Source organism: Bos taurus, chromosome 3 (assembly GCF_002263795.3).
Source record: "Bos taurus isolate L1 Dominette 01449 registration number 42190680 breed Hereford chromosome 3, ARS-UCD2.0, whole genome shotgun sequence".
NCBI classification, from domain to species: Eukaryota; Metazoa; Chordata; class Mammalia; order Artiodactyla; family Bovidae; genus Bos; species Bos taurus.
This window is the reverse complement of record NC_037330.1, coordinates 94,019,497-94,034,274: the sequence shown is the minus strand read 5'-3', so window position 1 is coordinate 94,034,274 and position 14,778 is coordinate 94,019,497. Positions and strand designations below refer to the sequence as shown.

The 14,778-nt window shown below is 41.4% G+C and overlaps 1 protein-coding gene across 4 annotated transcripts in view; it reads left to right on the top strand.

The window, feature by feature from the left end:
* ZFYVE9 (zinc finger FYVE-type containing 9) overlaps positions 1-14,778 on the top strand; it is a 118,234-nt gene that overhangs the window by 97,124 nt on the left and 6,332 nt on the right. For all 4 annotated transcript variants that reach the window (XM_024990134.2, XM_024990137.2, XM_024990136.2 and 1 more), the window contains 5 exons: positions 1,990-2,140; positions 4,239-4,319; positions 6,891-7,053; positions 9,935-10,040; positions 13,677-13,853. In XM_024990134.2, the coding sequence (XP_024845902.1) occupies positions 1,990-2,140; positions 4,239-4,319; positions 6,891-7,053; positions 9,935-10,040; positions 13,677-13,853 (678 nt within the window). The remainder of the gene's footprint in view (positions 1-1,989; positions 2,141-4,238; positions 4,320-6,890; positions 7,054-9,934; positions 10,041-13,676; positions 13,854-14,778) is intronic.

Sequence of the window (14,778 nt, the reverse complement as noted above, 5' to 3'; positions counted from 1 at the left end):
GTTTCAGCTTCAACATCAGTCCTTCCAATGAGCACCCAGAACTGATCTCCTTTAGAATGGACTGGTTGGATCTCCTTGCAGTCCAAGGGACTCTCAAGAGTCTTCTCCAACACCACAGTTCCAAAGCATCAGTTCTTCAGCGCTCAGCTTTCTTTATAGTCAAAGCCTTGACTAGATGGACCTTAGTTGACAAAGAATGTCTCTGCTTTTTTTTTTGTCTCTACTTTTTAATATGCTGTCTAGGTTGGTCATAACTTTCCTTCCAAGGAGTAAGCGTCTTTTAATTTCATGGCTGCAGTCACCATCTGCAGTGATTTTGGAGCCCCCAAAAGTAAAGTCAGTCACTGTTTCCACTGTTTCCCCATCTATTTGCCATGAAGTGATGGGACTGGATACCATGATCTTCATTTTCTGAATGTTGAGCTTTAAGCCAACTTTTTCACTCTCCTCTTTCACTTTCATCAAGAGGCTCTTTAGGTCTTCTTACCTTTCTGCCATGAGGGTGGTATCATATCTGAGGTTATTGATATTTCTCCCAGCAATCTTGATTCCAGCTTGTGCTTCATCCAGCCCAGTGTTTCTCATGATGTACTCGGCGTATAAGTTAAATAAGCAGGGTGACAATATACAGCCTTAACGTACTCCTTTTCCTATTTGGAACCAGTCTGTTCCATGTCCAGTTCTAACTGTTGCTTCCTGATCTACATACAGGTTTCTCAAGAAGCAGGTCAGGTCTGGTATTCCCATCTCTTTCAGAATTTTCCACAGTTTATTGTGATCCACACAGTCAAAGGCTTTGGCATAGTCAACAAAGCAGAAATAGATGTTTTTCTGGAACTCTCTTGCTTTTTTGATGATCCAGTGGATGTAAGCAATTTGATCTCTGATTCCTCTGCCTTTTCTAAAACCAGCTTGAACATCTGGAAGTTCACGGTTCACATATTGCTGAAGCCTGGCTTGGAGAATTTTGAGCATTACTTTACTAGCATGTGAGATGAGTGCAATTGTGTGGCAGTTTGAGCATTCTTTGGCATTGCCTTTCTTTGGGATTGGAATGAAAACTGACCTTTTCCAGTCCTGTGGCCACTACTGAGTTTTCCAAATTTGCTGGCATATTGAGTGCAGCACTTTCACAGCATCATCTTTTAGTATTTGAAATAGCTCAACTGGAATGCCATCACCTCTATTAGGTTTGTTCGTAGTGATGCTTTCTAAGGCCCACTTGACTTCACATTCCAGGATGTCTGGCTGTAGGTGAGTGATCACACCATTGTGATCAGTTGGTCATGAAGATCTTTTTTATACAGTTCTGTGTATTTTTGCCACCTCTTCTTAATATCTTCTGCTTCTGTTAAGTCCATACCACTTCTGTCCTTTATTGACTACATACAAAATGGTGGCTGATGAGTTTTTCCATGTGAGGTTCAGAATTATCACCTTAAAATCTCTTGATAAGAACAAAGCAAAATATTAGTTATTACATTGAAGATATCAAACATAAGTTAGTAAAACTAAGAAATAATGGAGTTCGTATATTTATAGAGGAAAGCACTCCTTTGTATGGATGTGGAAAAAGAAGGCATATACACTTAAATATAGGATATTCTTTTGACTTAGAATTTCAGTGTATATATACTCTCAGAGAATGCATTGGATAGAAGAAACTACTGTAATTAGGTAAACTAATTTTAGTTACTTGAGTTCAGTGCAGCAGTAAAAAAGACAAAATAAATGCAAAATGTGTCATATGCTTGGGTTATAACACAAATCACCTGTAAATTATAGAGAAAATTTTTGTGTATGTTGAACTTTTACTAATGGTGACTGATTTTTGACTTTGTCTTCATTCTTTAGTAGCTCCTTTGTCGCTTTAATAAATAATATTCTCTTTTGTCTTTGAGAAGGTGAATGAGCTGTGCTGTGTCACACACACCAAAAAGTGCCCATTCTTGGCAGAATGAGAAAGATAGCCCTCTTTTTTGATTGCAGATGATAAAAGCCATGAACAAGTCCAATGAGCACGTCCTGGCAGGAGGTGCCTGTTTCAATGAGAAGGCAGACTCCCATCTCGTGTGTGTACAGAATGATGATGGCAACTATCAGACCCAGGCTATCAGTATTCATAATCAGCCCAGAAAGGGTGAGTGTTTGAGCTGATTGAGGTCATGGAATGGAAGATTGTACTGTAACTGGAGAGTGGATATCTCAACCCCATAAACACTCACTGTCAGAATAGGTGAAAACAATTGATTATATTAACCTTTCAAAGCTTGTTGTGCAAGTGTATGTTGACTACTCAGACTTAGAGTTGCAAATGGAACTCTGTTATTGAGGGGAGCATCTTGAAAATACTGCCTCAGGACATTGACCAGGCCAGCATAGGTGTTTGAGGCATCGCCCCCATAGTGAGAATATGTTTAGGTAGATTTAGCGCTTTTTGAATGACCATACCCAAAGAGTGTTAATTAACAGATAGACAGGATTCTAAAGGAAGCCTTCCAGGTTCAGTGGTACTCAGAATGTGGTCTCATCACTTAGGAGATTGTTAGACATGAAGATTGTGTCCCGGATCGGCTAAATCAGAGTTTGCATTTTAACACAATTGCAGTGTGATTCAAACACACGTTAGAATTTAAGAAGTGCTGCTCAACATTAGAATTTAAGGCACTGCTTAACATGCCATTTCCTAAAATGTCTTACCAGTGTCTATGGTTTTTAAAATATTCACATAAATAAATAAAATTTTTGCTTATTATTTTAGACTGAGAAACCTTGTATTAAAAAAGTTTAAGCAGATTTCTTTGCTGCAGGACTTTTCGGAGCCTTTAGCATTTTTTTTTTTTTTTAAAGGAAGATAGTGCCTAGACCTTCTAAAATTTATTTGACCATAAATCTTTTTCCTCTCAGAATATCTCCTAAAACTAGCTTTCTTTAGTATGCTTCATTAAGCACTTCTCTAGTAGACATATATTTCTGTCTTCGAGGTATATTTTTAAAATCAGTTGTTTAGTAAAGGCATAAAAGGTACTGAGCACATGTATATTCAAATATAATATCTAAAACAGGTAGGTGACAAGTCTACTATGCTCCCTATTAGTCAAATCATATCTATAATATTTTAATAAGTTCTGGGTATCATTAATGTAGTTGGTGATATCCACTGATAAAACTAGAAGGTCTTCAAAGGATGATTCAAGCCCTGTGAGAAGTTTGAAAACTAGGTCACAGGAAGATCTCTTGAATAAAATATAAATGTTTAACCTAAAAAAGTATAGATTGAAAGAGGGTGAAAAATAGGTATCTCTATTTTTAAGATTCTCTATTATGTGGAAATAATATTCAACTTACTCTCTATAGCTATAAAAGACCAAAACCAGCACCAGTGGGTGAAGGCTACAAGGATCTAGATATGGGCTCTGTTTGAGAGCACACTCTGTAACACTGAGAGCTATCCAGAAATAGAAATGGTTGCCTTGTGCTATTGTGGGCTCCCTGTCAGTAGGAGTCTTTGACAAAGGCTGGATGACCTACCCATTAGAGATGCTCTAGGGCCAGTGGGTAGGAAGTTGGAATATCTTAGTCCAATGTAAGATGTGGAGAAATAAAACAGTGTAGTGCAGTTTTATAAAGCAAAATGTAATTAAATGCCCTTTCTTTTACGAAGAGGTATTCATATTTTAAATAGGTGTTTGTTTTTCTAAAAGCTCCACTTTGTAAATAAAATAGTTGGCAATCATATCTCCATATTCAAAATATATTTGCTCTTAAAAAAAAGCAATGAATCAGATCTGGGGTCAGCAAACTTCTTCTGTGAATGGCTATATGATAAATATTTTAGGCTTTGCAAACCTGTGGTCTTTGTTGCCAGCACTTTGGCATCACACTTCAAAAACTGCCATAGACAATATATAAGTGAATGAATATGGCCGTGTTCCAATTAAATTTTATTTACAAAAACAAGCTGCAGACCAAACCTTAGTCTTGACTAGTAAGATTTCCTTGCTTCTTGACTGAAGGAAGCTCAAAACAAAATGGAAGCATGTATCTTAAAACCTCATTCTCTAAGCTCTCATTAGCATCTGAGTTATTGGTTACTTGTATATGGTAGTGTATAGAGTAAGTGTTTTTTATTTTCTGTATGATGGTTTGAGTTCCCAACTACCAACTATTTCATTATTATTTTCAGTCCCTCCATCTCAAAGTCTTTCTTCACTAACATATTTCTATTGCTATTTTAGTGACTGGTGCCAGTTTCTTTGTGTTCAGTGGCGCTCTGAAATCCTCTTCAGGATATCTTGCCAAGTCCAGTATTGTGGAAGGTAAAGAATGGGTTATTTACTGCATGAACAAGTTCAGTCTTAATTATACAACTGAAAAACAGGGGACATTAAAGGAAAACTTGACACTTTTGCCATAGACTTCAGACTCCACAGAAGTTATTTATTCAATAGCATCTCACTGTACAGCTAATTAAGACTGTCATAAGGGTGCTTAACTCTCCAAAGAAAGGAGTAAGTGGTAGAGATGCCATGGGACACTGACATAAAGTTAAGAGATGGCTTTTCACAGCTCTGGAATAAGGTATCCAAGGGGCCGTAGACTGAGTTCAGAAACATCACTGGGTGCAAATCTATAAATAAGTAGATGACGTTCACGTATAAGTGAACTTATAAGTTTATTTTATTGAAGTATAGTTGATTTATTATGTTAATTTCTACTGTACAGCAATGTAATACATATATATATATGAGAAAGCAATGGCCACCTACTCCAGTACTCTTGCCTGGAAAATCCCATGGACGGAGGAGCCTGGAAGGCTGCAGTCCATGGCGTTGCTGAGGGTCGGACACGACTGAGCAACTTCACTTTCACTTTTCACTTTCATGCATTAGAGAAGGAAATAGCAACCCACTCCAGTGTTCTTGCCTGGAGAATCCCAGGGATGGGGGAGTCTGGTGGGCTGCTGTCTATGGGGTCGCACAGAGTCGGACACCACTGAAGTGACTTAGCAGCAGCATATACACACACACACACACACACACACACACACACACACACATTCTTTTTCATATTCTTTTCCATTATGGTTTATCACTGGGTATTTTCTTCCTCAACTATTCTCACTGTATTTTGATCTAGTTACTCTTGTTGTGTAACAAGTTAACCAGAATTTAATGGCTTAAAGCAACTATTTTATCACCCTCACTGATTGCCCTTCATAGGGCAATGCAGGAATGGCTTGATCTTGCTCAGTGATGTCTGGGGCCTCAGTTGGGATGACTTGAAGGTTGGTGGTTACTTGATGGCCAGGAGCTAGAATTATCTGAAAGTTTGTTGACTCACATGTCTGGGGCCGGTCTTGGGATGATTTAAAGACTAGGAAAGATGACTGGAGTCCTTAACAATGGACTGTTTAGCATGTGGCCTTGGGCTAGTTGGGCTTCTTTTATGGTGGCTTAGAACTCCAACCACAAGTGTTCCAGCACAAGGCCAAAGCCGCATTGGTTTTATGCGGCTTGAAAATCACACAGTCGCATCCATCATCCTCTGGTGGTGGAAGTGGTCATAAGTCTGCTGGGGGGAGAGGAGTTAGACTCCATTTCTTTAGGGGGAAAAGGAAAGGCAGCATTGTAGAAAAGCATGTGAGACAGGAGATGTTATGATTATCTTTGGAAAGTGCAGTCTGCATACGGAATGACAGATTTTCATTTCCACTCAAGTGCCCTAAAAGCAGTTCTTCCTGAGGGTGGATTCCTTTGTGTTAATTGAAATACATAGATAAACTTAATGTGTGTTAACAGAGATTGACTTTGATCTCCTTTATTGCCAAACTCAAAACAGCAAGTGAAGAGCAAAGTATGCTAATATTTCGCAACTTAATTTCACAACTCAAAGCAGAAATATTCTATTAAGAAATTAAGAAGTCTAGGAGTTAGTCATTCTGCTTCCTCATCAAGAAATCTAGGCGTTAAATGACTGATTAATGCCTTTGTAATCAAATATTGACTACCTTTAAAATGTGTCTTTACAAGATGCTTAAAAAGTACCCCTTAAATGTCAGAATGATAAACTGAACTGAAAGAAATCCTTACAAATGCAAAGCAATGTATTTAGAAAGTTACATTTATGCCTTTGGTGGGAATTTCTCAGGTCTTACATTTTGCCACGTGTGTCAGTAGAGCAGTTAGCTACCTATTTATGAAAATTTTACTGATGCTCTTTAGAAATTATTTCAGTTGACAAAATTATGTGTCAGAGAAGCAGGATAATTGCTCAGCATGTGATAGCTTACTCCCTCAATTTCAGTATTTTCCTTTAACTTAGGTGGTAGCCCCCAAATAGTTATCATCTGTTGGCTCATGGTAGCCCATGTAAAACATACATGGTAGATTTGCTTTATTGCCAGTCAATAAATGGAATTACTCCCCAGTTCACTCCTGTTGTTTATTCAGTGATTTATTTAACAAGCACTGGCATTCACTGTATGCAGTCATAGTAAGGTGAGTGATACGAACAAATGAATATGATTAGAGCATGATGCAACAGTGGAAACACAAACAAAATGCTCTGTGTGTCCAAAAGAGGGATGTGACCATGTGTAAGTTTTCCTTTTGAGCAGTCTCAGGACAAACTTAGTTGTGCCTGAAGTGAAATCAACAGGCAGGTGTTTTAAGCAGAATCCATCTTGGCATTTGCTTCTCGTAACACTTTCAGTAAGTAAGAGGTTGAGCTCAAAGGACAAAACCTCTTTGTATCTGTCAGCTTTAGAGAACAGAAGTTTCACGTTTAATCCTAGAGGGATTTGCTAGATGCCAGGTACAGAGTTTCATCTGCCCCTCTCCCTGGCTTTGCATTGTTTCCATCTGTGTTGTCTTGGTGCTGATTCTCAGATGGCGTTATGGTCCAGATCACTGCAGAGAACATGGATGCCCTGAGGCAGGCGCTGCGGGAGATGAAGGACTTCACCATCACCTGTGGCAAGGCAGAGGCCGAGGACCCGCAGGAGCAAATCCACATCCAGTGGGTGGATGATGACAAGGACGTCAACAAGGGGTGAATGCAGCAAACGTTCCCTCAGTGGTGTTTCGTTATGGGCTGGCCTCTGGGTTTTGTCTAGACTGGCCTTTTATTACTCTCCTGAAACCCCTGCCTAAGAGAAAGGACTGCTTTGTATTATAACATGGACTTTTAAATTTCTGGTTTCTTGGCTTAATTTCTGAAAGAGTTTCTATGCATATTTTTGAAGGGAAGGGGAAGAAGGCAGCTGATGAAACACAACAGTACCTCTAAAGTTACTGAGATAATAGTAAAACCTAAGCCTTTTTGGTTTACAAAACACTTTTGCTAATATTGTTTCATTTGATATAACAACTACAGATGAGCAAATAAACACCAAAAGGATAAATGACTCCACAAAGCTTGGAAGTGGCTGGGCTAGGACTTAAAGCCACCTCCTTGGGCTTCAAATCCTATGTTCATCTCTAGAATATGGCACCTATGTTCTGAGGGTTCAAGCCAAAACCTTGGAGTCCTCTTTGACACTTTGCTTCACACCCTACACCTTAATCCAGCAGTAGAGCCTGTTAGCTTTCTTTTTAAACATGTCCAGAAGTGTACTACTGCTCCCTGCTTCTCCTGCCATCGTTTGGTCTGCATTATTGCAGTAGGCTTCAGATTTGTTTTCTTGTTTCTAGTCTTGGCCTCCTCCCTCCTCCTAGCCTAGTCAGTTTCCAGTACAGCAGCCAGAGCAATGTCACTTCTTGCTCAAAACTCACCACTGACTTTCAGGGTCATTCAGGGTAAAAGCCAAAGTCTGTTACAACTTACAAGCCTTACACAATCCCCTGCCCACTCTCTTATTTCTCAGAAACAGTATCGGTTTCTTGTGTGAATATATCAGCCTTCTTCTGCCCTCAGACCTTTGTACCTTCACTTTCTCAACAAAGGCTTCCCTGGCCAGCCTACTACATTGTAAGCCTCTCATGCACATTTCTTCCGTCCTCCACCAAATACTTCATACCCCCCTTCCCGGCATTATATTTAAGGGTACCTATAACTCACTAACATATATTTTTACTTATTTATTATATTGGCCCTGGAATGTAAGATCCACGAGGGCAGGAATTTTTGCTGGTTTGGTCACTGCTGTGTCATCAGCACCTAAAACACTGTATGGCACCTAATAGGGTCTTTAAAAACTGATTAATTGAATAAATATGTCAGACTTCATTGTATTAAGCCTTCTCCCATTCATCCTTCAGGCAATAATTCTATACGTGGGCTTCGGAAAAGACAAAAATGAATTTATGGTCCTTAGTGACAGGTGACTCAGTCTAGTTTTGAAGATAGTTATAATAAGGGCACCAAAGTATGCAAGATGCTCATAGAACACTCTATAGGAGACAGTAAAGATAAAAGAGAAATGAGGAACTCGGTAGAGGTGGTAGGGCAGGATTCAGGAATGACTTCCTAGAGGAATGGCTGCCTCTGGAGCTGAGTCTGGTAAGATGGTAGACATCTGCCGCCCAGCTGTGGCAGAGTGGGCCTGCCAGTATGAGGGAACGGCAGGAGCGAAGGCAGATAGAGGGCGCTTCCAGCATGGCATACCAGATTTTTTTAAATGAATGTTTTAAAACTTTTGTTGTTGAACAAAGAGAAGCAATATCTAAATCAATGAGTATGTTTGTCTGCTTTATAAATAACACTTTATCTTCCCATACGTCCTGGAAAATTTAATTTCAAAATCAATTTGTGTTTAATTCTCTTATAGTCGGTTGTTAGGTTGATGGTGTGAACTGATATGAGCAAGCATCTGTATTATCACAACAAATTCTATGGTCATTAGGACAAAAAATTGGTAATCTGACAATCTGATGCCATATGGTATTGGTAGCTAACAACAAGTAGGTTGTCCCTTCCTACAACAGTGGCAGTGTCTTCGAAAAAAGAACAAGAGCTCATCAGGGAAAACTCTCAAACCCAGGAGTTTATTGTATAGTGTGTAGACAGAATGTTTTCTAGCTTGTCCCACAATGTCAGGGTATCCTTTCTCAAGAGAGTTCTTATCAACTAAGGCTGCTCTAGTTTTTATACTGTCTGATGAGTTAGAAATTAAACTTAACAGTGTTTAAATAATTTTAATTCAGTCAAATGTAGCATGTCCCCGATAGTCAACTTTAGGCTAAATCTGATCTTTTATACATAGAGATTCAAAAACAAAAACAGGTTTAAAAGTTGTTAGGAAAAGTTCACAACAATTACTTTGACTCCTCCTCAGAATGAGTGTGTTCATCCACATATTTATACTTGCTATATTTTGGAGAACACGACCATAAAATGTGGCCTTTCGATTCAGGAACCTAGGAGTACTATGCAGCACTGAAGGCAACTTGTTTCAATAGATAATATAGATGCACGTTCATCAGTTCATACCAGCACTGTCATAATTAACATACTTGGTCAAATAATTCCTTTAGTCTGTAAACACTAAACTCCTACGTTGTGTCAGACCGTGAATGTTGCACATGGAAATGAGTATATCATGTACCTGCCCCTTCGGAAGTTTGTGAGGCAGATACACGAACATATGGAGAGTATGATGTGATGGGTGTGGTGGTGGAGCAGGGGCGAGCAGGGCTGGGTGCGGGTCTGTGCAGTCACTGGAGGAACACGAGAGGAAGAGAGCAGACTTGGAAACATTTTTGTTAAATAACCAGCTTCTGCCATCAGGACTCCTTTTTCGTACGTGTGTCCTCAGAATTATTTCAGTGCACAGGCCCCTCCCTGAGAGCTCTGTTCGTGTACATTTTGGGGCAGTGGCTTCTTCTTTGTGATGTTTTGCATAGGTCTTTTCAGCAAGGCACCCAATGTATGATAAGAGAGAAGTAGTTCTTCTAAGAGCTGCTTCCATCTCTCTCCTTTGTTTCTGTTTTAGTGTCCTAAGTCCCATAGATGGGAAGTCCATGGAGTCTATAACAAGTGTGAAGATATTCCACGGATCAGAGTATAAAGCGAATGGAAAGGTCATCAGATGGACTGAGGTAAGGAAATGGGAACTTGGCATCCTTGATCCCCACTTGGAAGACAACTTTTTACTTGGCCCAGAGACATTCTGGACTGATTCTGGGGCATAAAGGGGGAAATCTCTGTTACCTTCTATGCTCCAGTTCCCTCTGGTCTGTCTAAGCTCACTGGGAGGAAGTGCACCCAGTGTGGCCTGCAGCAGTCTGACAGCTCCGCCCCATGAACTAGCTTTTAGAGATTTGTTCACACTGGACCTCAAGAAGGGTGCATACTGTCTTTGCTGGATTCTTCAGAAAGCTAGGCTGGTTATGTTGCACTCAGTTATAACTTAGATAACACTGTCTTTTAAAAATAGACTTATCTCACAAATAAGAAAACGAAAGTTCAGAAACTAACTTGTCCAGGATTACATGGCAAATAAGCACTGGCAAAGTCCGGATTCAAAGCCAGATGTGGCCGACTCCTGTTTTCTACTATATTGTTTCTTAGAGCTGTGTTAGAGGCTTACCCAGGGATGAGAGGAGCCAGGCAGGGACCTTGTATATGTGTATGTGCGTGTGTGCTAATTTGCTTCAGTTGTGTCTGATTCTTTGCAACCCTCTGGACTGTAGCCCACCAGGCCCCTCTGTTCGTGAGATTCTCTAGAATCTCACGTGAGATTCTCCAAGAATACTGGAGTGGATTGCCATGCCCTCCTCTAGGGTATCTTCCCAACTCAAGGATTGAACCTTTGTCTCCTCTGTCTCCTGCATGGGCAGACAGGTTCTTTACCACTAGCGCCACCTGGGAAGCGCATCAAACAAATCAGAAAGTTTATTTTTTGAGAATAAACAGGTAGGTCCTGGATCTCTTGATTTCTTTTGAAACTCATTTATCAGTTCAGTTCAGTTCAGTTCAGTCGCTCAGTCATGTCCGACTCTTTGTGACCCCATGAATCGCAGCACGCCAGGCCTCCCTGTCCATCACCAACTCCTGGAGTTCACTCAGACTATCGTCCATCGAGTCGGTAATGCCATCCAGCCATCTCATCCTCTGTCGTCCCCTTCTCCTCCTGCCCCCAATCCCTCCCAGCATCAGAGTCTTTTCCAATGAGTCAACTCTTCATATGAGATGGCCAAAGTACTGGAGTTTCAGCTTTAGCATCATTCTGTTCAAATCTCCTTGCAATCCAAGAGACTCTCAAGAGTCTTCTCCAACACCACAGTTCAAAAGCATCAATTCTTCGGCGCTGAGCTTTCTTCACAGTCCAACTCTTACATCCGTACATGACCACTGGAGAAACCATAGCCTTGACTAGATGGACCTTTGTTGGCAAAATGTCTCTGCTTTTCAATATGCTATCTAGGTTGGTCATAACTTTCCTTCCAAGGAGTAAGCGTCTTTTAATTTTATGGCTGCAATCACCATCTGCAGTGATTTTGGAGCCCCCCAAAATAAAATCATCCATTGTTTCCACTGTTTCCCCATCTATTTGCCATGAAGTGATGGGACCAGATGCCATGATCTTAGTTTTCTGAATGTTGAGCTTTAAGCCAACTTTTTCACTCTCCTCTTTCACTTTCATCAAGACACTCTTTAGTCCTTCTTACCTTTCTGCAATAAGGGTGGTGTCCTCTACATATCTGAGGTTATTGATATTTCTCCTGGCAATCGTGATTCCAGCTTGTGCTTCCTCCAGCCCACCGTTTCTCATGATGTACTCTACATAGAAGTTAAATAAGCAGGGTGACGATATACAGCCTTGACGTACTCCTTTTCCTATTTGGAACCAGTCTGTTGTTCCATGTCCAGTTCTAACTGTTGCTTCCTGACCTGCATATAGGTTTCTCAAGAGGCAGGTCAGGTGGTCTGGTATCCCCATCTCTTTCAGAATTTTCCACAGTTTATTGTGATCCACACAGCCAAAGGCTTTTGCATAGTCAATAAAACAGAAATAGATGTTTTTCTGGAACTCTCTTGCTTTTTCCATGATCCAGCGGATGTTGGCAATTTGGTCTCTGGTTCCTCTGCCTTTTCTAAAACCAGCTTGAACATCTGGAAGTTCACGGTTCACATATTGCTGAAGCCTGGCTTGGAGAATTTTGAGCATTACTTTACTAGCGTTAAATGTCTTAATTTTTTTTTAACTTAAGAAGTTCTGTGACTTCTGCCTTTTCCATTTTACATACAAGGTAAACGAGCCAAGGGAGGATAAGTGCCTAGTAACCAGGGATCGGGGAGCCTGGTGGGCTGCCGTCTGTGGGGTCGCAGAGTCGGACACGACTGAAGCGACTTAGCAGCAGCAGCAGCAACCCAAGTTTTCTAGCTGGTTCCTGGCAACACAGAGGCTAGAAGTTCTTCAGCTGTTGTTCCAAGTGACATCTTTCATACCAGACTTGGTAATTTTATATGCAGCTGAGTGGTTTTATCTGCTTGCTTTGTAATAACCATCTATTTGACATATCTTGAGTAGTCGAGGTCTGAACATGTGAATGTCTTTATTGCTTACAGAGTAGTTTGACCTCTGTTCCCTCTTTTTTGCTCCCCACTAATGCCCTGAGATAGGGAGATGAGAAATGAGAAATTACGTAATGAGAAAACAGTCTGAGAGAGGCCAGGTGACTTTGTGACTTGTCTAATGCTGGTTGCTGGCAGAGCAGGGACCAGAGGTCTCCTGACTCCCACTTAAGAGTTCCATCTGTCACTTCACACTGCCATTTTCACTAATGCATCGGGCACCAGGCTTCAGAGCTACCCCTTTGCAGATTCTTAATATAAGCTGCTGCTTATATTAAGTCATAAGCCAAGTATTGGTATAGAGAAGCACTGTAGATTTACATGTCTATATCTTTTATGTTTTGCTTTTTAAAAAATTTTAAATGTATTTTTTATTTGAAGGATAATTGCTTTACAGAATTGTGTTGGTTTCTGCCAAACATCAACATGAATCAGCCTATATTTTGCTTTTATATCATTTACACGATAACCAGAGAAGGTAGGTGCTTCCCATTTTACAGAGGCAAATCGGCATTAAGAAGCCAGAGGACTTGCTCATGACCCTCCTCTGTGTGATAGGACTCAGGTCTCAGTTCCAGATCTGCTGTGCTTCCGCCTGCACCAGCACGGTGTTCAGTTCACAGACAGTGACACAGCTCTGACCTCAGCAGTCGCAGAGCCATGTGGTAGGAAGAGCTCTGTGATGAGAAGCAAAAGACGCAGATTCTCACCTGTGCCCTGAGCAAGTGCCTGCCCTCCTATGAGTGAGCAGTAATATGCAGGTGTTGGGTAATGTGATCTATAAGGACTGTTCTCTTAGATTCTAAGATCATTTCCTTTAGAAAGTTGTCCACATATTAGGGAGTCCTTTTAGAAGTACACAGTGTAAAACGTAAGCCTCTCCCGGTTCTGAACAGAATGTACCATTACGACTGCGGCCGTGGCTTTTAGGGAGATCAGTAAGTGGTAGCTACCACCCTGTGGATGCAGAGACTGTGAGAGGCAGAGGCTGTTTCTTCGATGTGAGATGTCAGTGCCCTGCTTTTCTTGGTGTCCATGTGTCTGGTCTTCCCGCATGTCTCAGGGAGTCAGGGTACGCATACCCATGAGCTGGTGCACTCATTTCTTCCCACAGACCCTGGACACAAGCTTAAAAGTCTCTTTGGTTTGGGGAACAGGTGTTTTTCCTAGAAAATGATGACCAGCACAATTGCCTGAGTGATCCTGCAGATCACAGCCGACTAACGGAGCATGTTGCCAAGGCCTTTTGTCTTGCTCTGTGTCCCCACCTGAAGCTTCTGAAGGAAGATGGAATGACAAAACTGGGACTTCGTGTGACACTTGACTCAGATCAGGTAAGAATCTCAGCCTTTGAAGCAGGTCTTGGGCAGTGTCTGTTTTCTGACACATGAGTTTTCTTCCTGCAACCCAGAGTACAAGTCTCTGCACCTTGGGCCTGACCGGATGTAGTCTTTGGCCTTCCCTCTGTTGGTAATACAGCTGGATGTGCTGCTTGGTCTGTCTCTGAACCATGTGAACTCTGGCTTCCTCGCCTGAATGTCTTGCAGGGACCTTTCTTTCTGGTGTGGGGTAAGAAGTGTGAGGACCTGCCGCCCCTGTGTGAATGACGTAGGGGCCACCCTGCCTCCTTTAGAGAGCAGGTCCCAGGCTGTCCCGTCTCCTGTTGTTTTCTTGGCCCAACTACAGCAGGCTTCCGCTGGTCTCTGCAGTTCCACTTCTTGTGTTTTTTACTGCCGACATTGCCATGCTAGTTCTGGATGTGACTTGAACCATTTCCCCAGTAGTTTTCCTGTCAGTGCGGCTCTCCTGTGGCCGGACTTCCCTCCCTGTCTTACTTATTAACCTTTTTGTGCGCTCTGTGTAGTCACAGTCCAGTCTAAGTGCAGCCTGCCCTCACTTCCTTGTCCCAGTGCCTCTTTCATATGGCCAAGCACTCTCATCTCTCTACATTTCTTTTGGATTTTATTTTTTATTGTTTTGGGGAGGCATGTGGGATCTTAGTTCCCTGGCCAGGGATCGACCTGGGGTTCTCTGCATTTGCAGTGCAGATCTGTAGCCACTGGACAGCCAGGGAAGTCGTTCTTTTGGATTTTAGATCCCTGTGACATGCGCCAGTGCTCCTGCTTTGATGCAGTTGTGTTATTATCAGGGAAAATGTGAAAGGTCGTATGTTTAGCTCCATTTCTTGACTAGTCATCAATCAACAGATAGTTATTTTCTACTTACGGTCTTGCCCAATGCTTTACTAAGCATGTCAGG